Below are 27,448 nucleotides of genomic sequence, written 5' to 3' on the forward strand. Positions count from 1 at the left end.
GTAGCCGAGCTACTTCAACCTATCACCTTTTTTTCCATTTGGCCATCGCTGCAAAAACCAAGACATATGTGTATAGAATCACATACTACAGGGAGAGGAACTAGGAAAAAGAAACCAATGGACTTGGTAATGAACTCTGTGGTACCTTTAATTGACACTATTCTTAGTGAGAACAGTTTCACAAGAGCAGCTGATGTGGCGAGCAGGGAACCATGTATCGGAAAAGAACAGGAAAGCACTCTCCCTCCCAGGAACACACCCACTCTTTTCTTCCCCCACCGGCGTGCATCTCCTAAACTCTAAGGGTCTCCACCAGACGTGCAGCCAGGGGAACAATGGACAGTGGCTGCTCACCCGGGGCCAAGCCCCAGAACCAGTCTCCAAGACCCCTTCTCAGGAGCCAACACCAGCCCTGCCGTGACTGACATCTGTAACTGACTCTCATTTCTCACTGAGCCAACGCAGCCCTACCTCGGCTTTCTCTTGTTGCTTCTTCTATCCTAAGCTCTTCCTTGCTTCACTGTCCCAGACTTAATAAACGTACTCTCAAAATATAAATGAATAAAAATAAATAGGAAAGATTATTTGTCCTCCGACCCTGTCTTAATACACCAAAACGAACAAAAAACCTTACCAAATATACAGCTTCATTATAATTATTTGCTTTCAAAGATTCTTTAAGTTGACGGATCATGGCTTCTACGAATTCTCCACCGAAGTTGTAATTCCTGGCATTCAGCAGTCCGACTAACGTCGTATAAATCGTCAGCTTCTCGGGTAACAGACGTGCACTGATTTGAAAACCCAGTTCAACAAGAAAACCCCAGAACAACAGCATTATGTTAAGTTGCTGAATTTGTATTACTACATAAACCTTTTAGCATTTTATCAACTTTGGAACAGGACTACTTTTAGCTGTTTTTAAAAGTACTTCAGAGAAGGCATAAATATTGAGAAGAGTTATAGGTATTTCACAATTTTCATTGTAATTCTAATTAGTGAATCCAAGAGTTAAAAAAGTAAAACACGGTAGTTACCATATTGAAAAAAATACAACTAATGATAGACCAGCTTTTATTCTGTGTTTAGTGGAACTGAACAGTTCTACAGAAAATGGTTTTCATGGTGAAATATCTCAGGAATACTGGGGAAACAAACGTCTTCCAGAATCACTGATGCAGAATCACTGAGGGGCGAGATGCGGCATTTCTGAACTTGGCTAACTGAAGGGTACAATGAGATTCCACTCCGAGAGACACAATGCGGGTTGCTTAGAAAAAATTCAGAACTGAAACTAGTTTCAGCTAAGCTTCTACCAGTTAAATTACTGAATTTTTAAATGGCACTCTGATATAGTTAAGACTTCTTTACATCCCAGTTTGCTTACTCTAAGTGTGTCAATTTTCATTCAAGTTATTTGAAATGAAGGGAGGAAGACTCCAGCAATAAGCCTTTGGGAAAAGCAAGTGTTACTTCCCAATCTCCGCAGCCTTTAGAAATTAGCTAAACATGAAAAGCAAACAGGAACTCGTGCTCATTCAGATTCTCATACACTTTTCGGGTTTTCCCAGGTACCTAGCAGAGTGTTAGGGGTGACTTAGGTTTAAAACAAAAATCCTTCCTTTGACAGTAACCACCACACACCCAAAAAAGTCATGACTTACTTCCTTTAGAGTTTAAGCGTGAATCCATTGCATTCTAATAAATGCTCTCAAAACAGAAGACATCTGATGGTGCTGGATAACTTAGCAAGTGACCTTTTTTAGTAGCTTCTTAGTCTAAGAACATGTGTTCCTGAATAGTAATTGGGTTCCTTTTAAAAATTGTGACAAATTGTGAGTGGTTAAAATGAAATCCACTTTAAAAAAAAAAAGGGATCCACTGAATTTGTATGTACATTTTTAAATTTCAAAATTGAGCTGTAAGTATTAAGGATATTATTTTAAAATAACTGAAATGACAACTTAAATAAAAGTCACCATCACAATGTAAAAACACCTAACAGATAATTTATAATTCCATACAAAGTACAAAGACCCATCAACCCGGAAGTCAGAACTACTTCTTGCGAGGCGTACAATTCGGAGTCTGGGAGATGAGAGCCTACAGTGCAGATTCCACCCCAGGAGAGACCGTTTCATGTTCCATGTGACACTTTTCCCACTTAATTTCCTCACGAATTCAATGCTGATACTTGGTCTAGCTAATGTAACTTATGAAGACCATGCCTATTAATAGGTTCAAAAGCTTCCTTAGTCTTCCAAGAAGGGCTATTTCTTGAGTGATTGCTTTTCAAATCTGTTTGGTACCAGTTAAAAATACAAGTTAAATTCTATTATATATATTTAAATGTATGTACTTAAAATCTCTGAATGTGAAAAAGTCTACTTTCTCACTTAAAAATAGTCAGCTCAAATAATTCTCAGGTTCCAAGAAACAAAACATAAGGCAAGCGCCCAATTTTAGTTCTATTTATCTCTAAGAAAGTTAACCAAAGGCCATTTCATCTGTACGAATTTCCCAGTAGAAGGAAAGCTGACCACAAATGGAACATAAACACATCTTGGGAACATTTCTCAAAGCATTTAAGAGTAGATAATACATTATCACCTGGATTCACAAATCTTTTGCATACATACACTGTACAAAGAAGCCTTAAGATCTTGCTCTTGTAGTTAGGAAGGTCAGCTTCCAAAACACCAGCCAAGCCTTCTAGGTTGCTCTCCAAAGAGCAGGCACTCTGTGGAGGACAACATATTAAACATCGGTCAAGTATTCAGCAAGTAGTACATTAAAATTTTCTAGGTGATCATAAAAAAGTTACTCTTACACACACACGGCACCAAGACAGGCTTCGTATAAATCACTTAGGCAGTATGGTTTTTAGAAATCCATGAAAAGAGAATGAATGATTTTAAAAAGTAAGCGGTCTAAGACAGTAGAGCAAGTATTAGAGATGAAGACATCCTAGGCTCTACTCTATCTCTAATTCACTCACTATATGACTCTGCACAAATTAAGTACTGGGACTTGTTTGGCTCTTCATTTATAAACTTAGAGACCATTCCCTAAAATTTCTTCTAAGACTCATATTCTATAAAAAGAACGAAAAACATTTAATTCTCAATTATCTGCATCCCAAAGCTTTTAACATGCACATTTTGGGAGACAGATGCATGGCAAAACGAGCTTTGCCTGAACAGACCGCGAGTTTTCGGGTGATGCAATTAATCAGAGCACAGCCAACAACCCCCGCCCCTCCAGGTCTGTGCCTATTTTGGTGCGTACCTTCTCTCCTACTTTGCATATTAAAGATTCCAAATGATCTTCCGTTTCATTTGCATCAGATGTCTTTCTCCTTTTGTGAGGCTGTCCTCCTGTTTAAACAATGTAAAAAAATAACAGACCGTTATAAATTCGCTGTCGCAAAATTTATTTAACTTTTTAAATGTTAGTCTCTTTTTTTACCAGAAGCCCTACTGTTTACACACAGTGTTAGTCTTAACTGGCCCTCCACTCCTCAGCCGAGGTTGGATTAACCAGCAGTCTCCATATCCGGGGCGCTGTATTTATGTTAATACACAATATTGTTAACATAAGGCATTATTATTAACAGCAGGCATTGTTTATGTTAAATTTTGGATGAAAGGTGCTCCACCGAGCTCTAAGTGCAGCAGCCCTCTCCGTTTCTGAGGGTGGCGCCGACCACTGGCAAGCAGAACACTCTCTGTAATATCGGTACTGCTGCTTCCATTCTTTCAATGGGAGTCGTTTACTGCTCCTCAGTTGCCTATTGCTAAAACCCATTGGTACCAGCAGTACTCACTGTAATAATGAAAGTTATGTAAGCTGATGGACTACAATCAGCAGACATACCGAAAAATAGTCCTTACTTGTGTAGGAAATAGTTGGTGGGGAAAAAAGTATGTTCTATAATTCCCTGCTTTAACCAGCTCTTGATTCCCTACTTTAGCTACTGATGCTACTATATTAAAAAACCATACCCTTTAAAGAACCTTAAAAAAATAGCTACCATTCTGAAATCATTCCCAATCTCCTATCTGTGCTTCCCGCTGCTGAAGAAGTCAAGCTGCAGGACGCTGTGCTGCAGAACCACCTCAGACACTGCACTCTGTTCAGGCTCTTGCTGTTAATGGTCTCTTACCACTTCGCTGAAAACTGTGACATACTGGCTTCTCACCCTTGTGTGGAATAATCTAAGGCTTAAAAAACTGAAAACTAATGTTGCTAAGTACGGAACACACTGCTGTTGCTACCCATGACACTGGCTAGGTTCCCGGTATACTTTCCTTTCTGAATAGCTAGACTAGTAGGAGGGTGTGTGGATGAGGAAGCAGGGGTCTGTAACTGTGTTTGGGGTCTGTACGGATAATGAAAACTTGCAGATGAGCACAGGGTTACCCAGGAGCAAGTTACATGTAACTTCTGACTCGTATGGCCAAAAGAACTAAAACCATTTTTACAGAATTCATACCCACTTACTTGCCACTGGGACATGTGGCCTGAAATATGTGACGACTGTCATAAAACATAGCACTTGGCTATTCAAAGCTCGGGGTGAAGTCAGTCGCGTGACGGCAATGATCTTCACGTACCCCTTGAATGCACGCGGAATAAAACCGATCCATTACTACCCAGGCAGGACCAGGTGGAAGCACAATAAAAGGCCACAGGGTAAAAGGAAGGCCCTTCATGCTCTGACTCCCGCCCTCGGTTATCATACCAATCTTGCTCAGGTAACCACTGAACATGGTTTGGAAGGGATATGCCATAAAAATACAACATACATGCAGTGTGACAGCTGAGACATATTTCTGGAGACATCTTCCCGTGTAAAGTTGTGGACATGTGTGGCATTGTGGGATCAGTCACCTTGATTCGTACGTATACGTCAAACCTAAGTCACAGGGTCTAGAAAGGTTCCCCCACCTGAAAGGCGAACTTTCAAACAAAGGCGTTCTATTTCCAGGATTCATTCATTGAAAAAAAAATTGCATATGTGATGCAATGTTTATGTAAGTCATTAGCCAGGACATTAAAAACATCCTTCTCCTAGAGCACTGGTTCTCAACTGGGTGAGGTTTTGCTCCCTAAGGGCCACTTGGCATTCTCTGGAGACAATTTTCGTCACGACGACTTGGGGAGTGTTGCTGACATCCAGTGGGTAGAGGCCATGGACTCTGCCGAATACATTACACAGCAGAGGACAACTCTCAGCCACGAGGAACGAGCCCGCCCAAAGTGTTAACAGTGCCGATGCTGAGAAACTCTGATCTACAAGGCAGGACACTAAGTATGCTCTTCAAAACCAGGCTCCGGTAAGGTTACGGGAACATCCATCTTGAAAAAGTGGCTGAACGAGAACAGTTTTTTGTTGTTTTAAACCTCAACCACTGCTCCCTTCTCTTAGGCCCATCTACTTTGCCAACCCTATTCCACAGCCTCCCTAAATTAACTCCCCAGCTGGCTTGCTCCCATAGCAGTTTGGAATTACACCCCAGTCTTTAAAGCAACCCTCCTGGACCCTCTTGTGAGCGTGAAAAGGGGGAAATGAAACTGTGGGATGAGAAAGTAGGATTTCTGAAGAAAAGCTAGGTAGTACAAGCTCATAGTCCTGTGCCTGAACTACAGCACCTCTTTTCGCTCTTCTTCCCATTTTGACTATATTGAAAAACAAATTTGTTTTGGAGATGGAAAGAAGTAGAAAGTACCAGGAAGCAAGAGCTGCCCTGTAGTGGAGAGAACACAGAGGGAGGGGCAACTACAGACACAATCTGAACTCATGGACAAGAACAGGATATTGAACTGAGAAGTGAACCTGGGCGAGAGCGTGGGGAAATCGAGTAAAACACCTCAGTGAAGAATTAAATCTGGGGAATGAGCTGAATGTTTTCGTGTACCCTCAAAAAATGGTATTCATGGTAGCTCCCAAAGCAAGAGCAGATTTTATATTAAAATGTAACTATGTAGAAGTTTTGCAATGTAAATTAAAGTTACATATTGCCACTTCACTAAGACACCATTGGCTAGTATAGAACAGAGAGGCAAGTTTCTATTAAATCCATCTAAAAGCATCTTAATACACCAAATAGTATTTTCCCCTGTAAGGTAAAACTAATTTTATATGGGGTTGTTGTCCTACATCTTATATACTCATTTAGAATTAGACATGCTGTAAGAACTTGTAGACCCACAAAGTCAAAAACAGAAACCAACAAGGTAAGAGAGAAAGTAACCACCACTAACAACTAAGAAGGGAAAAGTAAAGTAGAGGGAACCATCACTTCTGAAACAAACTATCTTCTTCCTGAAAGTAACAAATCCCTTCACTTCTATTCACTTCTTCTACAGTTGAGTAAAAAAACCAGTTACAGTGGAAAGGATAAGGATCTAATTCTAAATAGCTTAAACCGGGCTACTGTGGGTTTCCGGCTAAGATTATGGACAATCTACTTTCTTAAAAGACATGAAGGAGCAGAATACTGGTGAGAAGAGGCTGCAGGGCAGAGTGGAATAACAGGGAGAAAAAAAAATGGGACAACTGTAATAGTATAATCAATAAAGTAAACTTTAAAAAATAATAAAATAAAAAAGGACAAAACAATGTATTGAACAGTTATTATCCTATAATAACCTAAAAGCTTCAGAAATATTCTTTAAAAGAGTCTAAGAAATAAGTTAGATTTAGCCCTGGACCAGTATCCACAACACATTCATTTCCACTTAGGATTTCCCTTGTCTATAAATTAACCTCTAGGTGAAACTGTCTCCCTGGATCCTGGATACTCTAGTCTCAACACAGAGAAACAATTTTAAAATCATCTTCTATGAGCCAATCCTGATCTTATTTCCTACCACTTTTCCCCTCACACTAACTCTGCTTCAGCAACACTGGCCCCTGTGGTGTTTGGTGAACCAGACAGCAATGGTCTTGCCTTAAGGCCTTTGCATTTGTTGTTCCCTGTGCTTATGGACCACTGTCTTCCCCCAGAGAGCCGTCTGGTATGCCCCCTTGCCCCGTGCAGCTGCCACTCTCAGTGAGGCCATCCCTGAGCAACCCACAGAGCTCAGCAACACCTCCTCCACAGTAGTCTCCACCCTCTTTACCCAACTTCATTTTTCTCTGTAGAAACTATCACTATGCGATACACTACATTTTGCTTGGTTGTCTTCTGTCTGTTTTCCATCTTTACATCGTCCACTGCCATAGTCAGGACAATGCCTGGCACTGTTGAGTATCTACTGAGTAAATGACTATATCTCGTCAAGCACATGCAAAGTCACGGCAGTCAGTGATTGATTCGTAAGAGCTGACAATAATCTAGAAATGCTCTCATCTATCTATTAAACTATAGTTATAACTCAGCCTACGACTATCATAGTATAACCTTCAATAATATTTAAGCTGCTAATATTTCTAATTTTTAAAATATTAATAGATGCTCAACTAAAAGCATCTATTAACAGTGATCTTGATTCAGATCCCTGTTTAGGGTAAGCCCTAATCATAGCTGAAACTGCGGCAATGTACAAAGGTCCCAGATTTGCTGTAATGTCCAAGAGGCAGTATAAACTGCCCTAAGCTGCCATGGTCAACTCTGATTAACTAACTCCTCATTTTACTTTGTTTTTGTACATTTATTCTGAGGTTCCTGTAGCAAGACCCAAATGGACAGTGATTTAGCTGCCAGCTGGTATTAAAAGGAACTCCCAAGAAAAGTATGCCAGCACCTCAATAACCAAAGCAAAAGCTGCATTCCTATGTATTCATCTCTCATTCTCCAGTCTGCCCTCTGGAAACATTTTCTCTCCCTTTAGGCTTATTCCAGAAGAGAGGAGAAGGAATGGAGAAAAGAAAGGATGAGAAAAGCAAAGAAAATCAAAGAATTTTAAAAGGTTCAAATTCTCTAAACCCCAAGTGATGACTTCAAACACATTAGCTTTCGATTAATGAATTCAAAGCATATGAAGTGTATTTTCTGTGCCCCAAATATGTTATACAAGAAGCCTCCTACATAAAAAAGTAATAATAAAATAAAAATAAATAAAAACCACAAAGCATAATACCTTTGCAGTGAAGAGGACCCCGGACTTGCTTTCACTGGCATCTGGGCACCGCTAGCTGTGAACCCATGTTAATTACACAAAAACTCCTGAGTCTATGAATGCCCCCCAACATAAAATTGTAAACTTACTGAAAACATTGATTACGTCAGTATTTCACATAAAACAGTGATTACATCTCATAAAGTACTTAATGTGTGGCCCAAGACAACTTTTCTTCTTCCAGTGTGGTGCAGAGACACCAAAAGGCTGGACACCCCTGCCTAGACCCTTAGGTATCAGATGCGAAGGCTGGACTAGAATATCCTTTCAACCCATGCCCTCGCAGAAATCTGATGTTTCATTGTTAAAGCTAAATACACATGACTTAGTTTTACCTACCCCTAACTGCACCAACATTCAAAGAGAGAAGTATGTTAGTGGAGAAAATTAACACAATGGAATGTTTTATTCTGTATTTTTCTTTACGTCACTGACATCTGCTAATGTCCATCTCCTCTCCAGCATTAACAGGTGATAAAACAGACATCATCGTAAGCCACACCTCACATGTATTATTTCATTTAACCATCACAAAACTGGTCAGATATATGTATCGTCCTCTATACGACTGACTAAGGTTTTAAAAAGGTGACGTAACCTGGGCAAGATCACAAAGTCAATGGCAGGGTCTGTCTTTAAACTTAAACCCTCTGATTCCAAAGTCTGGCCAGTTAACCACTACACTACATTCTTTTCAAAGAACAATAAACTAAAATATTAATAGACTTTACTCTTAGTCTTTCTTTGTGGATGTGTGTTCCTGGCTCACTATGTAATGTAAGCATCTTTTTGGTTTTTTCATCTTTTTGTGTTTTTAACTAGCAAAATTAGTCTTGCTTTTTATGATGCACCACGATCCCCACGCGCACCACTATCCAAGTGGCGATAGGCACCCTTCATCTAAATCTCTGCGGGCCTTCCAGTTAGTTTTCCAGCACTCTTTCACACGAGGAAAATACCATCACAGCCAGCTCAAAATCTAACATCACACCGTGCATCTGTTTAATATTGACCTCTTGGGTGTGGAGAAGAGATCTCTTTCCCTGCAGCATAAAAGGCAAATCAACGATGACCGGTAGGGGACGGAACTACATTGCCATTCTTCAGATCTCTCAGTGAAGGCTTTGTTCTTAATGGTCTGCCGAGAGACCTTTCTGGTGCAGTTTTGACCCTAGTCCCAGGGTCAAAACGAGACACTGGGACTAGAGGGTCCCTGTCACTGTACCTAAGAGGCGGCCGCACAGACACAGGTGTACTTACTTGCTCGGCGGTGCAAAGGACCAAATCCTGAAAAGTCGTTATAGAGACCAGCCCCCCACCCCCACCCCCCGGCCAAGGCCTCCAATCAGCCTACGACTAAAGGAGCTAGGGCAGGGAGGAAGCAGGAGCTTTTCAGAAGTAGCCAGGCCACGCTCCCGCCGTGCCACCCTCCATCATTCCGAGGCTTTCCGAACGCTCCCGGGTGGGAAAGGCTTCCCATCCCCTTCCCTCGAGACCCAAAGATCAAAGAAGCCAAACCTCGGCCACCACCTAGGCGCGGCCTCGGCGGCCGGCCCCAAGGCACTCACCATCATTCTCGTCGCTGTGCCGCCGCCTCGACATGCTGCACGCCCGTGCGCTGCCGAGCCAAGCTGCTGGGCGGAAAGCACGGAAGGAACCGTCGCAACGCTGGCCGACGCGAGGACAGCGGCGAGGCGTGCAGAGTGGCCGGCGCGCAGGCGCACTCGCTCGCGACCGCTCCCGGAAGCACAAGGAGAAGCTGTCGGGCGGGCTCAGCGCTGTCTAGGAGCTCCCCAGGCCGCGGGCTTCAGCTCCGCCAGCAACCGCTTCCTCCGCTTTCCTCTACCTTTCAGCTGCTTCCCTCTCCCGCCGTACGCTCTAAGTACTTCCGGGGCACGTCGATAGCGCCGCCTTTTCGGCCAGCCGAAGCCCGGAGGCGCGAGCCGACCCTGGAGGCCCGTGGTCTACCGGGGGAGGCTTCAGTCCGGGTCCCAACCTCAGACCCTCCCCGCTGTCCCCAGCTCGGGGGCTCTCTGGTTCTCCCAGCGTCCCTTTCGCTAGTAATCTCTAAGACTTCCGGAGCGAGGTGACGTTTCCAGCGTTCCTTCCTACGTAATCTCCAGGCGTGGCCAGGAGATTCTGGAGTGGTGAACCTTATTAATTTCCAGGACGAGACCGTTCAATGAAAAAAGATCTAAGAAAGTCTAAGGAGTGGCAGGTACGTGCTGATGTTACTCCTAATTCCGGGCCTTTGCCTCCTCGGGAAAGCTGGGTGGAAATTGGGCCAGGCCCGGCGCGCCATTTCGGTAAATAGCACCATTCATCCTATTGCTTAATCCAAAAGTGTAGGTAGGGATCGTTCTTGGGTCCTCCTTTTCCTTCTCTTCCTACGTAACAGTGAGTATATAAGGCTTGTCGACTCCATTTTCAAAACAAATCTAGAATCAGACCACGTCACTCCTTTGTTTACAGCTGTCCAACGACGTGCTATTGCAAACTTCATACCCTTTTGTAGGTACAGGTTCTTGTCCGTCTTCACTGCACTCTCGCCGCTCTTCCTTCCTGCACAAGCTTGTTTCCACTTTAGGAATTGATGTTCACTCTTTCCTTTGCCTGTAGTTCTCTGCTGCTAAATCTGCATGGATGGCTTCTTGTCATTTAGGTCTCCACTCAAACATCAGGTCCTTAGTGAAGCCGCCTCTTGCTATCCAATCACTGTTTTATTTCATTCAGCAGATACTGTATTTAGCACCTCCTTTGTGTCCGGCATTGTCCTAGATGCTGAGGCTGCAGAGGTGAACAGAGGAAAAATCTCTGCTTTTATGGTGCTGATGACCCATTCAGGAATGGCCAAACAGTGTGATCCGAGGTAGTGAGCAAAGGGACAGTGGTAGAAGATGACATTAGCGAAGGGGGGGGGGGGGCTTTGTAAGACTTTGGACTTTATCTGAGTAAGTTGAGAAGACTCTGGAGATTGATCCATTTTTATTTTTTAATCGTTCTCTCTCTGGCTCCCACATGAGGAGGGCAGTTAGTCTGTTGCAATAATTCAGTCAAAAAAAAAAAAAGATGGTGGCTTGAAAGGGGTTGGTGGTGAAGGTGGTGTAAAGTGATCTGATCTGATTGTGTTTCAGAAGCAAAGTGGATAGTATTTTCCGAGGGACTGGGTAATAGTATGAAAGAACAAGTCAAGAAGAAGCCCAAAGTCTTTTCTCTGAGTGACAGGAAGAATAGAAATGTCATTTATGGAGGTAAGGAAGGCTGGGAAGGAGCAAGAGTTTGGTTTTGAACAGTTGCATTTGGACTGCCTGTTGGCCATCCTGCGGCAGCTATCAAGTAGACAGTTGGGTATGTCGATTTGGAGTTCAAGAGGGAGGCCCGACTTGGAGATACAAATTTGGAGTCAGTTAGTGTATAGTATTCTAAAATTAAATTTCTCTTTCCTTGTGATTGCTTATCCTTTTTCTTTTTTTTCATGGAAGTTTAAATATTTACACAAGTTGAAAAGATTATGTAATGAACCCCAATGTACTTTATCAACCAGCTTCAGCAATTCCCAACTCACGGCCAATCTAGTTCCACCTATATTATCCCCCCTTTGCACAGTTATTATGAGGAAATTTAGTTTTTAAGTCCTTGGGACCAGATGAGATCAGCTCACTTAGAGGGATTTATAGATAAAGTGATGCAACGTTTAAAGGTTAGGACAGACGGTAAGGAGGGTCCTCAGCAAAGGAAATTGAGAAGCAGCAGCTTTTATCACTGATATTTTCGTGTTTTTAAATTTGTTTACTTATTTACTGTCTCTCTTCCCTCACTAGAATATAAGCCTCAAAAGAGCAGGGCCCGTAACTGTTCCATTAAGCCCGGCATCCGCAGCACTACTCTATGTGCCAGGCCCATAGCAGTCTCCACGTAGAATAGTTAACAATACCTAAATTAAAGCGAGACCTGAAAAGGACTTAGAGTGAGGAGAGGTCACATACGTGCACTCAGCTGCCCCACGATCCAAAGCCAGTGCCTTTCCCGGTGTTACGTGTTTCGCCTCTTTGTCACCTGTAACATTTGCTTTGTAAAGGAAAGAATGCAGTATGTTGGTTGTTGTGTGTCCATCTTGACAAGATTTGGCCACAGTAGCCATTTGTATATTTCTTCTGTTTCATTAAAATGGGACTCTCTTGGTAGTTACTTCTTCTAAGAAAGGGAATTTGCACAGCTCAAAAGTTCAGGGAACAAAAAGGACAATCCGTTTAGAACTGAAGTTACTAGCATGCAGCCTGGTTGTGCCCGGTGCTTTCTGGTATCGCTTTACCTTCATTGTTTGCGTGGCTGCCCCCTATTTCAGTTTTTAATGCTCCCACCTCAGACTTTACCCACCCTCTGTGTTTTAAAGGTGCCCTCCAATACTCTGCTCCTTACCCTGTTTATTTGTTTTCATAGCCATCTGACTTTTTAAAATCTTCACCCAAGGATATGTTTTTATTGACTTTAGAGAGAGAGTGAGAGAGGGAGAGACAGAGAGAAAGAGAAACATCCATATGAGAGAAACATCAATTAGTTGTCTCCCATACGAGCTTTAACTAGGGATTGAACCTGCAACTGAGGTGTGTGCCCTGACCAGGAATCGAACCTGCACCCTTTTGGTGTACAGAACGATGCTCCAACCAACTAAGCAACACAGCCACAGCCCTACTTTTTAAAAAAAATCAAATTATTTGCTTACATTCTGACTCTCCCTATTGGAATGTAAACTCTAAGAAAGCAGAGATTTTTTTTTTCTATTTCATCTACGCTATGTCCCCACCATCTATAATAGTGCCTGCTAAATAAATATTTATTGAATGAATGAGTGGATAGCTTGGGCTACTGGTCCCATGCTATTTGCATGATTAATTAGTGTCAAGTTCCCTCCAACTAGTAATCGAAGACTTGGACGTCACTGTTTCTCCCTTGCTCACTTCCTAGGAGAGAGTTAACTGAAAGGAATCCGCTCCTCTGCTGCAACCAAACCAGATGCCTTCTTCTGCTTCACCAGACCAAGGAGATGACCTGGAGGCTTGTGTTTTAAGGTTTTCAGACTTGGATTTGAAAGACACGCGTGTTACCAACCCCAGCAGCAGTCTCAAAGCTGAGCTAGATGTCAATACAAAAAAGAAATACTCATTTGCAAAGAAAAAGGTAAAACTGCTGTTGATGTTTCAGGATCACATGTGTCTAGTTAATGCAAACAGATCTAGAAGCAGCTCATCAAGGCCGTCCTCCAGGGAGTGCAGGGACAGCGAGGCCGGAGGCTGCTGCCATGTTCAAGGGAGGGTCTAGTCAGGTCCAATACCAGTGATCTTAGTTCAGTGTCAGGCACCGGGGACTCACAGGCAAGGTGTGGCCCCGGGACACGTGTGGTGGAATGCTGGAGGACAGATTCCAGACAGACGGGCTAGATTCCTTTCCCCACCTAGGGTTATGGGAGGAATCCCGGGAACCCAGGAGACCTCGTCGAAAGGAGAATAGACAGCAGTTGGGCAGCTGCTGTTTGAGACTTCCGATCTGGTCCAGCTGGTATAAAGCTCACTAGTAAAACTATTACTCCCCCAGGAAGTTCTTCTGGTGAATAGTGGGACCTGAAACTGGAAACCCTTGAGGAGAGATAATAGAAGGAATTTCGCTGAGACTTCCATTAACAGTGACAATTTGAAATGTAATTGCAGGCGTTTGCCCTTTTTGTCAAAACCAAAGAAGTGCCAGCACCTTCTCATAAGTGCAAAGAAAAGTGCTGGAAATGCTGTCAGCAAGTGTTCCTGGGCCAGACCCGCATCCACAGGCACGTGGCGACACAGCACGCTGATGAGGTTTGCCGCCAGACCGCCTCTGTTTTAGAGCAGCTGGCTGCGGCCCCGGGCACCTCAGAGGGCCTTCCGCCTGCAGACAGAGGGGGCCCTCCAAAAGAGTGCCTGACTCGAAACCGTGATGTGTCTGCCTGGCTCCCTGATACTAGTCGCTTTAGCCCTCAGGAGCTGATAAGGTAAGACTTTCATTCTGTGCTTTTGGTTTAATTAAAAAAATTTTTTTTGAGCCTCGGTGAGGCATCACTACCCATCCGCTAAAATGGCAAGACCCCAAAGGCACAGAGGTTCTGTGTGGGCCCGCGCTAGACCCGTAAACGTGCACTGTGCATAGCAGAGGTTTACAGCCTGTGCGGCACCGTCTACCCACACAGCTGGTAGTGTCGCCAGGTTTCTTGAAAGCCACCCTGTATCTTATCTTTAGGGAGAAGAAAAGAATAGGAAATTGTACTATTTTCAAAGAGAAATCAGAAGGCCCAGAAATGTAAATGATCCCTCTCCCCTGAATAATGTCAGACCTTAAAAAATGTGGTTTTCCGAGCTGCATATGTTTTAGAAAGGTCGTTAACTTTAGAACTGAGGCATAGGACTGGAAGTTCGGATTCTGCCGTTGAGAAACTTTTACCAAATTATACTATGAATTCTAGAGGATAGATTTCTGATATCAAGCAATTTCTTAACTACTTGGTAAATAGAAAATGTCCAAATTTGATATCCTTTAATCACGACTATTTAGTGTCAAATTTACCTTGTTTAGAGAGAAAATCGAACTTGGAGTCACTTCAGTGACTTGAGCTAGTCACAAATTTTTTGTGCCTTCATTTCCTGGCTTCTAAAATTGGCGCTATAGTGTCTGCCCTGCCTGCCTCACGGTATTGCATAAAAATGGTGGTAACAGCACTTGTGAACCATAAAGTGCTATGTAAATGTGGCCTCGCACTTCAAGGACTGTGCTTTCTAGTTAAAGAAGCAAAGAAAATGACATGAAGCGATTAGCAGATGACTTGACACAGACTGTGTGGTTCAGATAATTTGTTACAGGAGTTTAGAGAAAGGAAGACAGATGTACTCTGAAACAGAGAAGAAGGCTTTGGAGGAAGCTAGGCCCTGAAACATGATCCCAGAGCCAGATGGGACCTTATTACCATCTACCGTAGCATTCTCCGAAATACACCCGTGCAGCATTTTTGTAGAGGATGCTCTCCGGTATTGAAAGGAGGTACTTCCACCCTGACTGGTGTGGCTCAGTGGATTGAGCATGGGCTGCAAACCAAAGGGTTGCCGGTTCAATTCCCAGTCAGGGCATATGCCTGGGTTGCGGGCCAGGTCCCTGGTACGGGGCGCTCAAGAGGCAACCGCACACTGATTCTCACCCTCTCTTGCTCTTCCTCTTTCCCTCTCTCAAATGAATAAATAAAATCTTCTAAAAAAAGAAAAGGGGTATTTAAGACAAATAAGTTTGGGAAGCACTAGTTTAAAATGTTCTCTATTGTAGCACCTCTCAGAGCCCTCAATAGATAAGGGGCTTTTACCATGACTCAAAGAGGGAAACGCTATCTGCAGGATTTCTCAAACGTGACTTCATGGAACAGCTTCAGAGTGCACTTTTGGGAAACGCAGCTTATTTCAGTTCTGCGGTTTTACAGATGAGGAAATCAGGGCCAGAGATGCTAAGAGGCCTGCGCAGACGCCACGACACGGTGCAGTAGGAAGGGTATGAGTTCTAGTGCCAGAAACCTGGTGTTCGAGTCCTGCTGTGACTTGTAGCTGTCTCACCTGGAAGGAATTGGCCTCGGTTTACTCAGCTATAAAGGGCAGATACTGCCTTCTTTACAGCAGATGCAGACAGGGGTTGCTTGTCATTTCGGGAGAACGGTAGTAGGTGCAAAGGCAGGCGTGAATGGCTCCGTCTAGGCCTTCCCTCTGGCGCTGCCTGGGTGTACTTTATGAATTGTGGCTTCCGTATGCCACTGACTCACATGCTGTCTCCCTGTGGTTTTCTTTGTACAGTGGCCAGGGCAGCGGTGAAGGAGAGGTGCTACTTTACTACTGCTACCGTGACCTGGAGGATCCCCATTGGATCTGCGCCTGGCAGACAGCTCTGTGTCAGCGCCTGCACCTCACGGGCAAGGTAACACCTTTCCCACACCCCGTCCTTCACCGGGCTCCTCTGGCCTTCCACTTGGGTTGCAGAGGCCGCGCTCCTTACAAAAGGGTTCACTGTTGAGTTCTTAGAAATCAGCAAACTTGTGCTAGGCATTAAAACAGAATACTAAATAGCTATTGACATGGTGTTTTATGAGAATATTTAATGGCACAGACCAAGGGGTCAGTAAATTTAAAGAGCCAAATAGTAAATATTTTAGGCTTTGCACAAAGAATGACTCAACCCTAATTCCTAGAACAGTTCCTGGTGCACAGTAAAGCAATTACTAAACATTTGTGGAACGAATACATTTATCACCATCTCTGTTTAGAGACCATCTTAAAAGATGGATATTCTCACACTCAACCTGCATGTACAAAATACGAAACCAATTTCTTTCTTTGCTTTAGGGGCAGATTTTTATTTTTGGCCCAGCCCAAGGTGAGCAGGCAGCGAGGGTCTCATACCACAAGGTGGCAGCACCTGCCTTGAACTTAGGTCTAAATTCTTAGATTTCAATACCTGTCCAGTTTACTAAGATCGTTTTCTGCTGGTAGGAGACTTATCAGAATATTGGTATTTAGTTAGAGGAGAACTTGAAAGTTCTAAAATTATGGAAGGAAGCTTCTTGTCTCTATTGCTATACATTCCTTACTGCCTAAAGATACTTAAGGGAATGCATTGGAGGCTTTGGAAAGGAAAAATTACAAGATTTAGAGCCAGTAAGGTCTGGTTTTGAATCCCACATCTACACATACCAACTTGTGCCCTTGGGCACGATACTTGGTGTCTCTGAGCTCCTTTCCTTTTCCGTTGCATGGGGATTATGACATCTACCTTACAGGATTGTAGCGGAAAGCTCCTGTCTCACAGTAGGTGCTCAGGAAATGCCAACTATTGCTCCTCCTCTCTGAGGTTTGAGGCCTTCCTCACCAAGGAGCTGCTTTGACATTTCTATTGAAGAATCCCAGAAATTGAAGGTCTAGCGTGTGAGTTTAGAGATTACTCTGCCTCGGCTATAGAGGGAGTGGATGTGCTTGTTTTTATTTGGGTTCTGAGATAAAAAAAAACATAGGAAAGACTCTACTAACCTATCCAAAAGACAGTAACAAAGAAGTGTGCACTTCTTTATCATATCTGTCACAGTCAGAAACAGTTTTAGGGTAGATTTCCTGACCCTTATATTGGTTCAGCTCTGTTTTTCTATGTAATCCCTTGAAATATGTAAGTTAAAACACCTAACCAAAAAAATCCTCTCTGAACATGGTTTAGAGGGAAGTTTCAGGTGTAGTAGGAGAGTAGATAGTTAATGTTACTCATAGTAAAAACAAACTTGAAACATTGACCCATCAATATTATTAAGACTTATACATAAATGGACATTCTTTTTTTTTTTAACCCTCACCTGCAGACATGCTTATTGATTTTAAAGAGAGGAGAAGGGAGGGACAGACAGAGGGAGAGAAACATGGAAGCGAGGGAAAAACATCGATCAGTTGCCTCTCATATGCACCCCAGCTGGGGACCAAACCCACAACCTAGGCCTGTGCCCTGACTGGGAATGGAACTCATGATCTTTCTGTTTACGGGACAATGCTCCAACCAACTGAGCCACACTGGCCAGGGCAGAAATGCACGTTCATTTTTAATATCTCTACCTTTTGCATGCGTTTATTAAAATAACAAGTAGCAAAAATACATTATTTGTATTACTAATACGTAGAGCCATCTCAGTTTTAAAATAAAGCCTAATTAATAAAGTGTCCACTGCAGTGTCTCTGCATTTCCTCTTCAACTCATTGCCACACCCGTGCCTGCTCCGCCCTGGGGAGATTAAACTAAGTGAAGTACGAACAACATTCCCTTTCTCACACCGTCTGGTGCCCAGGTGCGCATTGCTACAGAAGGAGTCAACGGGACGGTTGGTGGGAGCCGACTGGCCACCAGACTCTATGTGGAAGCCATGCTCTCCTGCCCACTGTTCGAGGGGTACCTGTGTGAGGATGATTTTAAGGTAAGAGAAAGTGAAAAGAAAATGGCCCTAGAGCCATTTGCTTCTGCCTCGGTGCCTCTTCCTGCTGTACGTTATGAAGAGGAGGCCCATGTAGAGAAGTAGGCAGAGCCAGGTAAATACCCTTCCCTTTACAAGGCAGTGCATTGGCAGGGCACTTGTGTTCCAGTTCTTCCGATATGTTGCCGTGGGATCCTGGTCCAGTTAGCGCCCTCTCTGGACCTCAGCCGTCCTCCTTACAGAGTAAGGATGGTGCCCTTCACATAGTCTAGGCTCTAACACAGAGGTGTGTGCTCACTTGGGAGACAGCCTGGCTATTTCTGCAAACCTGCCATGATCAGATCTGCACCACACCACAGGGGAACAAGGTTGCTCTTAGAGCTAGCTGCTGCGTGTGAGTGACTTTCTGCTTTGTCGTGATAGGTGAGAAGGGTGGTGGGAAATAACCTTGCTGCTGTTAGCGCTGGTGGTGACAGGTAAAGAGATTGCTTCAGAGCAGAAGCTGGGATGTGATCTTGCCTGTTGGAGTTGCTTGGGGGTGTTTCAGGTTGAAATGCTTACTGCTGTAGAAATACCTTTTCAAGGTAGCATTTCTGCACATGGTAGGTGTGTAGTAAATAAGTACCAAATATAATATTTAAGTCTCTTTTTTAATAACACGATAGCTGAAGTATTAAGGAGTCTCAAGTCAGGAAACCTGTTTTAATGGGAAAAGGGAATTACGGCCTAGAATGTTCCAGATAATTCTGCATTATTAAATGTCTCCACCTGGAGATGGAGAGAAAGACTGTATTCTGCTTCGTTTCTCATTGGCTAGACCAGCAAAGGAGGAGCTTGCTGTTTTCCAGAGCTGCGTGTCGGCGTATTTGAAGAAATTGTGCCCTTGGGGATCAGCCCCAGTAGGATCTCCTACAAGAAGCCTGGTATGCTTGCTCTTGGAAGAAGCACTTCGCTGTTCTTCAGAAGGCAGAGCAGTGTAGAGACAGGTGTGAGGGTCAGGTGCAGGGCAGCTGGAGTTGTGATGAACCCTCTCGTTAAAATAGCTGTGGGTGCCAGACCTTGGACTATTCGTGCTTAGGTTGGTCTTCCGTTTGCTGCTGTGGTGACTGAAGACTGGCCCCTCAGAACAAGCATAGTTATTCTTTTTATTATTATTATTATTATTATTATTACTATTATTATTATTAATTCTCACCTTAGGATATGCTTGATTTTAGAGAGGGACCAGCAAGCCATGTGGCAGTTCAGACCCCAGCTGCCTGGCTTTTATCAGTGGGTTGGGCCCAGTATGAGGGTGTAAACTTCTCTGACCGATTATTACTAACTGCTTCTCTTTCTCCCTCCCTTCCCCTTTCTCTAAAAATAAATAAATAAAATCTTTAAAAATAAATAAACTGCCAGGTCTCCAAAGTGCTTATCTTAGAAGGAAGGACAGTTAGGACTCCTGGAGCTACTAAAGTATTCCATCGTGACCGCCAGTGCTATTTGAGACATAATTGTAGAAGAAAAAACGTTTAGGTGGAAAGAGACAAAACAGCATGTAAATCACTGGCCTGGGCCACTTGTGCTTGGGCTTTGTTTCTTTGTTCTTGTTTTGTTTTAACTAATTTTTTGGTTTGGTTTTAGGAATCCATTTATCTCCAGGTGAATTTCATAAAGAAGTAGAAAAGTTTTTGTCTCAGGCAAATCAAGAACAAAGCGATACTATCCTGCTGGACTGCAGAAACTTCTATGAAAGCAAAATAGTAAGTAAGAACCCAAGTGGACTCCCCACAGGACGGCATGTTCCTGTAGGGGACACTGTGTGCCCACCTGTGGTCAGGTCACGTGGGTCTCTTCCCACTGCTTGCAGCTTCAGAGGAAGCCCAAGCCGTGAACTCAGGATCTGGTGAGAAAGGCCAAGAAAACAGGAATTAAAGACCTCTTGGCACGTGATGTCCATTCTGGCCCCCACGTGCCTATCCTTCACGTGTGTCGGCGTCTTGTAAAGTTTGCCTTGGGCAGCCCCTCCAGTTCCCCAGAGACTGGGAAGGGGACCCACCACCCACCAGCCTTGTCTCTGAGTTCCAGGTCTTGAAGTTGAAAGGTCAGAGTGTAGGATGAGAGCAGCAACTAGGAGGCATTTCCTTGTCAAGGTTGGGGGTGAAGGAGGGGGTGTTTGACAGAAAAGGCACACCAGGTACACTTTTCTGACCATTTTCCTTCTGCTCTCACATTCTAGGGACACTTCCAGGGCTGCTTAGCCCCAGACATCAGGAAATTCAGTTACTTCCCTAGCTACGTTGACAAAAATCTAGAACTCTTCAGAGAGAAGAGGGTGCTGATGTATTGCACTGGCGGCATTCGTTGTGAGCGGGGTTCAGCCTACCTCAAAGCCAAGGTGAGTCACCTCTCTGGGGCCCTACAGGCCTGGAGGTGAAGAAGGTGCCACCACCGCATCTGTGTGTGTGGAGCACCAGCCCCCTTCATTCATGCTCCCTCCTCCAGCCCGCCGGGGGTTTATTTTCCCCTTGTCTGGCGTCAGCTGAGTTTATGACTACAAAATCTGACGTTCTGAACTCTTAAAGTGTGAGAAATGCTTAACAGCCTTACAGACTCGTCAGGTACAGATGGGGAAAATGAGTTAACATCTCCCTTTGCCTAATGCTTTTGCTTGATCCTGAGACGAGCAAATTTTGTAACATCACAAGTCCCAACAGGTGTCTTCCTATATTTAGGGGGCAGCAAAAATAGCTGAGCTTCGCGGGATCTGGACTGCTGTCATCGCCCATCCCCCGGTTGGCAAGACCTGGCCAGTTGGTCCCTTGACCCCTTGGTCAGCAGTTTCTCGTTCCCACCATGGGAGCCAGGAGCTGCGCCTCGGCGTCCCTCACCACGCGCACCTCCTCTATGGAGCTTCTTTCTGATTTCTGCCTGTCCCCTCCAATCTCCCGTTGTTTTCCCACACGCAGGGAGTGTGCAAGGAAGTGTTCCAGCTCAAGGGCGGCATCCACAAGTACCTGGAGGAGTTTCCCAATGGCTTTTACAGAGGGAAGCTGTTTGTTTTCGATGAGCGTTTCGCCCTGTCCTACAACACCGACACGGTGTCAGGTGGGTCGGTGTCAGGTGGGTCGGCTCGGGCCCAGGGCCTGAACTCGAGGCCAGGCTTGCTCTCCGAGTCAGCCATCTGGACGGCAGGCCAGTACCGACCACTCGGAAATAAAATGGGAAGGACTGCGTAGCTCCGCCGCTTCCTGGCAAAGTTGGAGATGGGCCTGTGTTGGGACCCGTGCCTCCCCGTATCCTAGTTAAGCACATCCTCAAACTGGGGATAACCTCCCTGCTCTGCCTTCCTGCTGAGAGTCGAACTGAAAGGCTAACTCAGGGGACCTCCCCTGGGGTCAGAAGATCGAATTCAGGGATGCTGTGAATTTAGGTGGGAAAATAATTATAATAGTTTTGTCTTCATTTTCATAACCCCTCAGTAAATGTAACATTTCCATCCACTGTGAATGAATGTAAGCAACAAATCAGTAGTACTAGATGTACCTGTGCCTTTGTCAGTAGAAATCACAGTATTTTCATAGATTATAGTTGCTAGCAATATCTCAAAATCGCATTTATGTTCATCATTGCTTCCAGATGGACATAGCTATTAGGCCTCCCACTAAGTCTTATCATTTAAGGTGCTAATATCTTAACTATATTCTAGATTTCAAAAAATACTGTAGTATTTTGCATTTCTATATAATTGGTTTCCTTGGTAATCCTATGTAGTTTATTCATTTAAAAAATATTTTTCTAACAGCTCACAGTCTTCACTAGGCTGCCGAGTAAACCCATGGCACAGAGTAAAAGAACCCCTAGTCTAGAAGGTCTGCGCAGGCATGGTGTGCACTTCTCAGTGGTGGGCGGGGCGCTCTGAGGCAGCAGCTGGGCCTGGGGCCCAGGCCAGAGGCAGGGGTGGCCACAGGAAGTGAGTGGTTTGACTAGTTTTGACCCAGAGGCAGGGGTGGCCACAGGAAGTGAGTGGTTTGACTAGTTTTGAGTCCGCACTAACCCGTGGTACTAGACGAGGGCAGTCCGTGAAGAAGGGTGAAAGTAATCCTTTAGAAAGATGGCTCTTACCCCTGGATGGCAAGAGTGGGAAAGTCGCAGGCAGACAGCCCAGTGGCTACTGCAGTTCTCTGGAACGGGGATCAGAGACCGAGATTGCATTACCACTCAGATGAAAAATAGGGTCTGCGTTTGATTGTCCTCTCCCCTTCTTGATCTTTTACTTAAGTAAGTTGAATCGTTGTGTATTTGTGTAATGTATTGAAAGCTACTTCATGTCTGTTTTGGAGTTAGATGTAGTATAAAGTGGAGAGGAAGGCTCAAGGTAGCTTAGATAAACTAAGTGGAGAGCCTTGAAGAATGATGTCGGTGGTAACAGAAGTCAGCAGGGAAAAACCCACTGAGAAAATAATTCAGATTTTAGGAAGCCCGGTGAAAAACGTCCGCTGGCAACAGCAGGAGAACCAGGCCTGGGGAAGTGGCATGTGTGCTGCAGAAGTTGAATGTAGATGCAGGAGGTGTGTTGCCTCCTGGGAAGAAGGGAGCGATCTAAAGGGAAAAGACCCTTGAACAAGGGGGTGGTTGGCTAGCTTCGGGGCAGTTAGTGAGAGAGAGAGGTGCCACCTGTTTTCTAAAAGGGAAGAGAAGAAATGGGTCAGTGAATGCTGGAATCAGGAAGACCATCGCCAGAGGCAACCTCCCCTCAAAAAGTGGGGGGATGGGGAGCACTTGTGAGAAGAGAGGAGACTGACTACTTAGCAACATTCCCCAGGTGCAACAGGGCATACTCGACTCTGATGAGCGGGGAGTTATATTTAGGACCTGGGCAGGTGCCTCTTCACGTGTGCGTGCGCGTGTTTGTAACAAAGACTCTTTCCTTCTCAGAATGTTCGTACTGTGGAGCTCCCTGGGACCACTATAAACTCTGCTCCACTCCCCAGTGCCGCCAGCTCGTCCTGACCTGCACCGCCTGCCAAGGACAAGGACTCACAGCCTGTTGTGTCACCTGTCAAGACAAAGGGAGCAGGCCTGCTCCAGGCCCTGCCCAGAACAGCTTTAAAGAGGAATGTGAGTGCACAGCCCGGCGGCCGCGCATACCCAGCGACCTCCCACAGCAGGCGCAGCTCCCCGAGAGCCCAGAGCCGAGACCCAGACCCGGTGTCGGTGAGGAGGGGCCACGCTCCTGTGGGCAGCACCGTCAGCATTTCTCTAAGCCTCCGCAGAGCTAGGTTTGAGGTGACCCTGTATCGGAGAATGTGAAGGTCGCAGCAGCAGAGAACTGGGGGCTTGTTGCTGACTTGCCTGAGATATTCGGACTCAGAAAATTGGACAGCATGGAAACAGGTGAGCCGTGTGGGACCCCGGAGCAGCTAAGGGGTAGAGCCTGGGCCTGGCTACCAGGTCTTACCCTTTCTGTGCCATGCAGCAGGCTCGCAGCAGTTCTTTTTCTTGCCACCAGACCTGTCTGTTCTGATGGCAGAAGTGTGAAAGCTGTGGCCCTGGAAGTGGTCTCCTTGGAACTCGTCCCTCTAGGCCCCTGCCATGCACCCCTGCCCTCACTCGTCTCTCTCAGCCTGGAGCACTAGACCAGCATCTGCAACTCCGCCATCTGGCCCATCTCCTGCTTTTGTAAATAAAGCTTTATGGGGATGGCCACACCCATTAGTTTACATGTGATTTATGGCAGAATTATTTTCAACAGAAAAGTTACAGCCTGCAAAACTTACAATAATATTTACTATCTGGTCCGTCACAGAAAAAATCCCAGTTCCTGGTCTAGATCAGTAGCTTGTCTGATGGTCTTAAAGATGTGGCCCACCCTCGTTTTCTGTTGATGTGCTTTCGACCACAGATGCTCCCCAGTAATCTCTGCTTCCCCCATGCCCACCACACTTGGCTTTTAAGTATTTTCTTGGAGAGATTCAGATGACCTCGATGACACATTTGGGCGGTGTTTCTGAGTGCCTTAGGACACGAGACACGCTCTGAGTGAGGTCCTTCAGCGCTGCTGGCCTTGTCAAGTGCGCGTCCTGTCACGCAGGTCCCGAGAGACACGCACGCAGCCATGCACAGACCAACAGATTTAATGTTACATTGCAGTTTCCAGTGGTGCAGAATACAGCTGCAGCCGTGTTTCAAGGAGAAGCCGGTGGGGATGGCTGTCCCTGCAGCATGGTGCCACTGCTGGGCCCTTGTGCAGCCTCAGTGACACTCTTCCAAAGCAGCGAGGCCCTGGCCCCGCCTCTGCTACCCTGCCTTGTCTCCGTCCTTACGGCTCAGTGTGCCAGACTTCCCCTTTGTCTCCAAAAGCCTCTCTGCTCAGTGCTCTGCAGCTAGTCTGTGCTCGTGGGCCCTCTGGCCTCTCCTTTATCTGAAGGTGTGTGCAATCTCACCCCCCAGGCGTCAGGAATGCCCGCCTAACTGGCACTGCGGTGTGTGTGGTAAAAGGCACAAGGGCATTGTGGCTTCACATTTTCGCTGGATCCCAAGAAGTACACGTGATGTAAAAAGGGATGTGGCAGAAACACCAAAATTAATTTTCAAAATAGTCTTGGGATGGTTTGGCCAGGGTTCCTAATTCTTTAATATCCGGGTCTTTGCTACTGGCCTTCAGAGGCTTAATTTTTACAGGCACGAGATTAGCGGTGACTCATCTAATAAATGCCGCCACAGGTAGTGGAAGTCTGTCAGCACAGCCACGATGGACTAGAAATGTATCCCTCTGATGTGTGACGTCATGTAAGCCATTGGCCCACCTGCACTATAGAAAGGTGTTTGCAAGGACTTGGCCATAGGTTTTCGCATCCATCATTGGCATTCGTTAAGGAAAAAAATTCTGACTCGGTATTAAATTGTAAATAAATCCCAGATGTCATAGATAACACTCAAGGCGCTGTTTGTTGCCTAGTAAAGAAAGGGTGGTGGAGAAAGGAGGGTTTTGAAACTTGAAATTTCACCGTTGGCTTTTCTGTCATTTCCCTCAGCAGCAGAAGGGATCTCGAGCTCCTCGATTCCTGGCGGAGCGCTGTGGCTCTGGTCTGTCTGTCTGTCTGTCTTCAGGGGGGATGTTGTGTTCTTGATCCCAGAATCAATTTGGCAACTTTAATCTTGAGGTTCTTAAATTTTAAAGGAGGGTTAATAAAGAACCTGTTCTGTTTGCTATAATAACTAAGATCAAATTTGTAATAAAGTATTTTATAATGCTTCTAAACCACGCAGAGAGAGTGCTGCTCGTTCATGTGTTAGTGTATTTTAAGGACACCTGCAACACCATGTAGCAAGGCCGCCGAGCCCGGGCTCGTGGGGTTAAGTCACTGCTGCTATAATGTCATCTTCAGTAAGGTCTGCTGGTTCAGGGGCTTCTTAGTTTTTAAATAATAGCCAGACTGAACTGTGATTAAAGAAAAACTTCACATTAACCATAGTTTATAAAACGTTCAACTATGACCACTAGTTACCCTAAAACCTTAGTGCATAAAGAACTGAACCTCAGAAGGGTTTTGTGCCGGCACTCTGCCTCCAGGTTCCCACGGCAGAGCACAGAGTATCAGCAGAGCGCGTCCAGTTCAAAGGCAGGGTCGTCACCGCCATGCACTAGACTCCACTCCGGCACTTGGGAATGATGGGCCCAGTCAAGTCCGCGAGCCTCCTCTTCCTCACTGGAAAGGAATGGAGATGAGATGTAAGCTGCTTGTCCCTGTGCACCAGCAACCACCTCTGTGGCTCAGAGAAAGCACCGTGGAGCTTCCTGCTAACTCTGTGGTTAGCAAGTCTGAAGTTCAGTTGTTTCTAAAGGACAGTCACCTGTGGGCTGGGTGACGGCCCTCCAGTTGGTGGGCGTTCGCCGATGAGGGTCTGTGGTGGTGTAAACTCATTCACACGCTGCTTCTCAATCACTGAGCTTGCAGGTATAAAGCCCCTCCAGCTCCGCTGTGTTTCCTTTGCATGCAGAGGCCCTGCGGTTGAAGACCCTTTCTCCAGGTCTGATGGAGATTAAATTCAGTTGATCTTCTTAATGAGACTAGGGTCTTACCCTGCTACAGACTTCTCCATCAGCCCTTTCTCAGAGCTCCCGGCCTGCCTCCTGCCTGAGTGAACAACCATTTATTCTACCCTAAGGTTCCCCTGCCCCTTCTGCCCCCTTATAGTCAACCCTGACATTTTCCCAGGGGCAGGACACTGTGAGCTCAAATGCTGATTGCACACCAAGGTAGTTAAATGCCGTAAAGAAGAAGGCACTAGGCAGGAGGTTGCAGGCTGGAGGCGTTAGCTTACAGGATGACTGGGGACAGAAGGAGGTGGCGGTGGGGGGGGGGTTTCCCTCTGCTGTAACCAGGGAGAGTGTTTTGAAATAGTGTCTGCAGTTGAAGACCAAGCAGCAACTAGATCAGCCCTAAGAGAAGGCAGTCTGCAGGGCTGGGAAGTGGCAGTCAGGGGCTGCTGGTGTGGCAGAGACGGGAAGCAGAGGGGAGAAGTCTGTCTATACTTAAGACGTCTTCCCGTTCCCCAGCCGAGCCAGCAGGCCTGCAGCCACCAGATCAATGCATACGAGCTGCAACGAGAACCTATCTCAGCCTGTGCAAACACAGCATATAAAGCAGAACCGCCCAGGAAGGTGCGGGACTCAGGGAGGGGCGTGGGGACACACAGGTCGCCCCAGATGGGGCCTGAGCTCCTACACACCCCTTTACCCCCATCAGAAGAAGAATAAATGCAAATCAGTGGGCAGTCTCCTGGTGAGAAAATGCTGTGACCAGATTGCTGGAACTATTGGAATGTCCAACAGCTTGTGGAGAAGCAAAAGCCCGAGGAGCGAGAGAGTTTCCAGCATAGTGATAGGAGGGCCTTCGTGAACCAGGTGTTTAGGCATGTCCGCCTTAGCTGTGCAAGCACGCCCAGCAGGCCAGTCTGCAGCACACCACGTCTACACTCAGCACCTCATGGCAGCCCCTCCTGCAGTTCCGGAATGTCCAAGTTGTTACCATTCCTTCCCATGTCGTGGATGGGGGAAGAAGGGCAGAGAGAGGGCACACTTCCTGCTCGAAGCCACACAGCTGGTAGCAGAGAGAACCAAGGCTTGAGCCTCTGCCCGGCGCCTCCCTCAGTACAGAGGGGGCCCCTGTCTGTGGTGTTGCCTGACCACCTCTCATCAGGTTCTCACGGGAGGGTTAGCTGCTTTGCCCTGGGAAGGGCGGAGTCAAGACTGGAACCTGGGTCCCCAGCCCAAGGCTCAGGGTACAGAAAGGGATCCCATGGTTCTTCCCCTGCTGTGTACCCTCCCTGCCTTCC

General features: G+C 45.7%; 3 protein-coding genes across 8 annotated transcripts in view; 1 reads left to right on the top strand and 2 right to left on the bottom strand.

The window, feature by feature from the left end:
* The window catches only part of NCBP1 (nuclear cap binding protein subunit 1), a 37,489-nt gene extending 27,490 nt beyond the window's left edge, over window positions 1–9,999 (bottom strand). The window contains exons 1-4 of one of the 3 annotated variants that reach the window (XM_024560239.4): window positions 9,696–9,999; window positions 3,289–3,377; window positions 2,640–2,740; window positions 635–791 (exon numbers count right to left, since the gene is read on the bottom strand). In XM_024560239.4, the coding sequence (XP_024416007.1) occupies window positions 635–791; window positions 2,640–2,740; window positions 3,289–3,377; window positions 9,696–9,729 (381 nt within the window). In that variant the 5' untranslated portion in view covers window positions 9,730–9,999. Of the gene's footprint in view, window positions 1–634; window positions 792–2,610; window positions 2,743–3,288; window positions 3,378–9,695 lie in introns of those variants that run through there. The other 2 variants (XM_024560240.3, XM_045195229.2) reach the window with 2 other exon arrangements.
* A 186-nt stretch (window positions 10,000–10,185) lies between these two features.
* TSTD2 (thiosulfate sulfurtransferase like domain containing 2) lies at window positions 10,186–23,487 on the top strand. Of its 2 annotated transcripts, XM_053922448.2 has the most exons (11): window positions 10,186–10,345; window positions 11,262–11,378; window positions 13,093–13,305; window positions 13,833–14,146; window positions 15,978–16,098; window positions 18,002–18,127; window positions 18,942–19,047; window positions 19,751–19,869; window positions 20,346–20,504; window positions 21,076–21,214; window positions 23,045–23,487. In XM_053922448.2, the coding sequence occupies exons 3-11, from the start codon at window positions 13,141–13,143 to the stop codon at window positions 23,386–23,388; spliced, it is 1,593 nt and encodes a 530-aa protein (XP_053778423.1). In that variant the 5' UTR covers window positions 10,186–10,345; window positions 11,262–11,378; window positions 13,093–13,140; the 3' UTR covers window positions 23,389–23,487. The 2 variants fall into 2 exon arrangements, with proteins under 2 accessions (XP_053778423.1, XP_024416009.2); XM_024560241.4 differs by lacking the exon at window positions 11,262–11,378.
* Window positions 23,488–24,227: 740 nt separating this feature from the next.
* The window catches only part of TMOD1 (tropomodulin 1), a 74,979-nt gene continuing 71,758 nt past the window's right edge, over window positions 24,228–27,448 (bottom strand). For all 3 annotated transcript variants that reach the window (XM_024560236.3, XM_024560235.3, XM_045195230.3), the window contains exon 10: window positions 24,228–25,818. In XM_024560236.3, coding sequence (XP_024416004.1) covers window positions 25,754–25,818 — 65 coding nt within the window. In that variant the 3' untranslated portion in view covers window positions 24,228–25,753. The remainder of the gene's footprint in view (window positions 25,819–27,448) is intronic.

This window comes from Desmodus rotundus, chromosome 1 (assembly GCF_022682495.2).
Source record: "Desmodus rotundus isolate HL8 chromosome 1, HLdesRot8A.1, whole genome shotgun sequence".
Classification (NCBI taxonomy): Eukaryota; Metazoa; Chordata; class Mammalia; order Chiroptera; family Phyllostomidae; genus Desmodus; species Desmodus rotundus.

Excerpts from the sequence above, each read along its gene's own strand:
- TSTD2 (XM_053922448.2), top strand. The coding sequence starts at position 13,141 with ATGCCTTCTTCTGCTTCACCAGACCAAGGAGATGACCTGGAGGCTTGT. Across the intron at positions 14,147-15,977 it reads AGCCCTCAGGAGCTGATAAG|TGGCCAGGGCAGCGGTGAAG; the intron begins GTAAGACTTTCA and ends TTCTTTGTACAG. Across the intron at positions 19,870-20,345 it reads ACTTCTATGAAAGCAAAATA|GGACACTTCCAGGGCTGCTT; the intron begins GTAAGTAAGAAC and ends CTCACATTCTAG.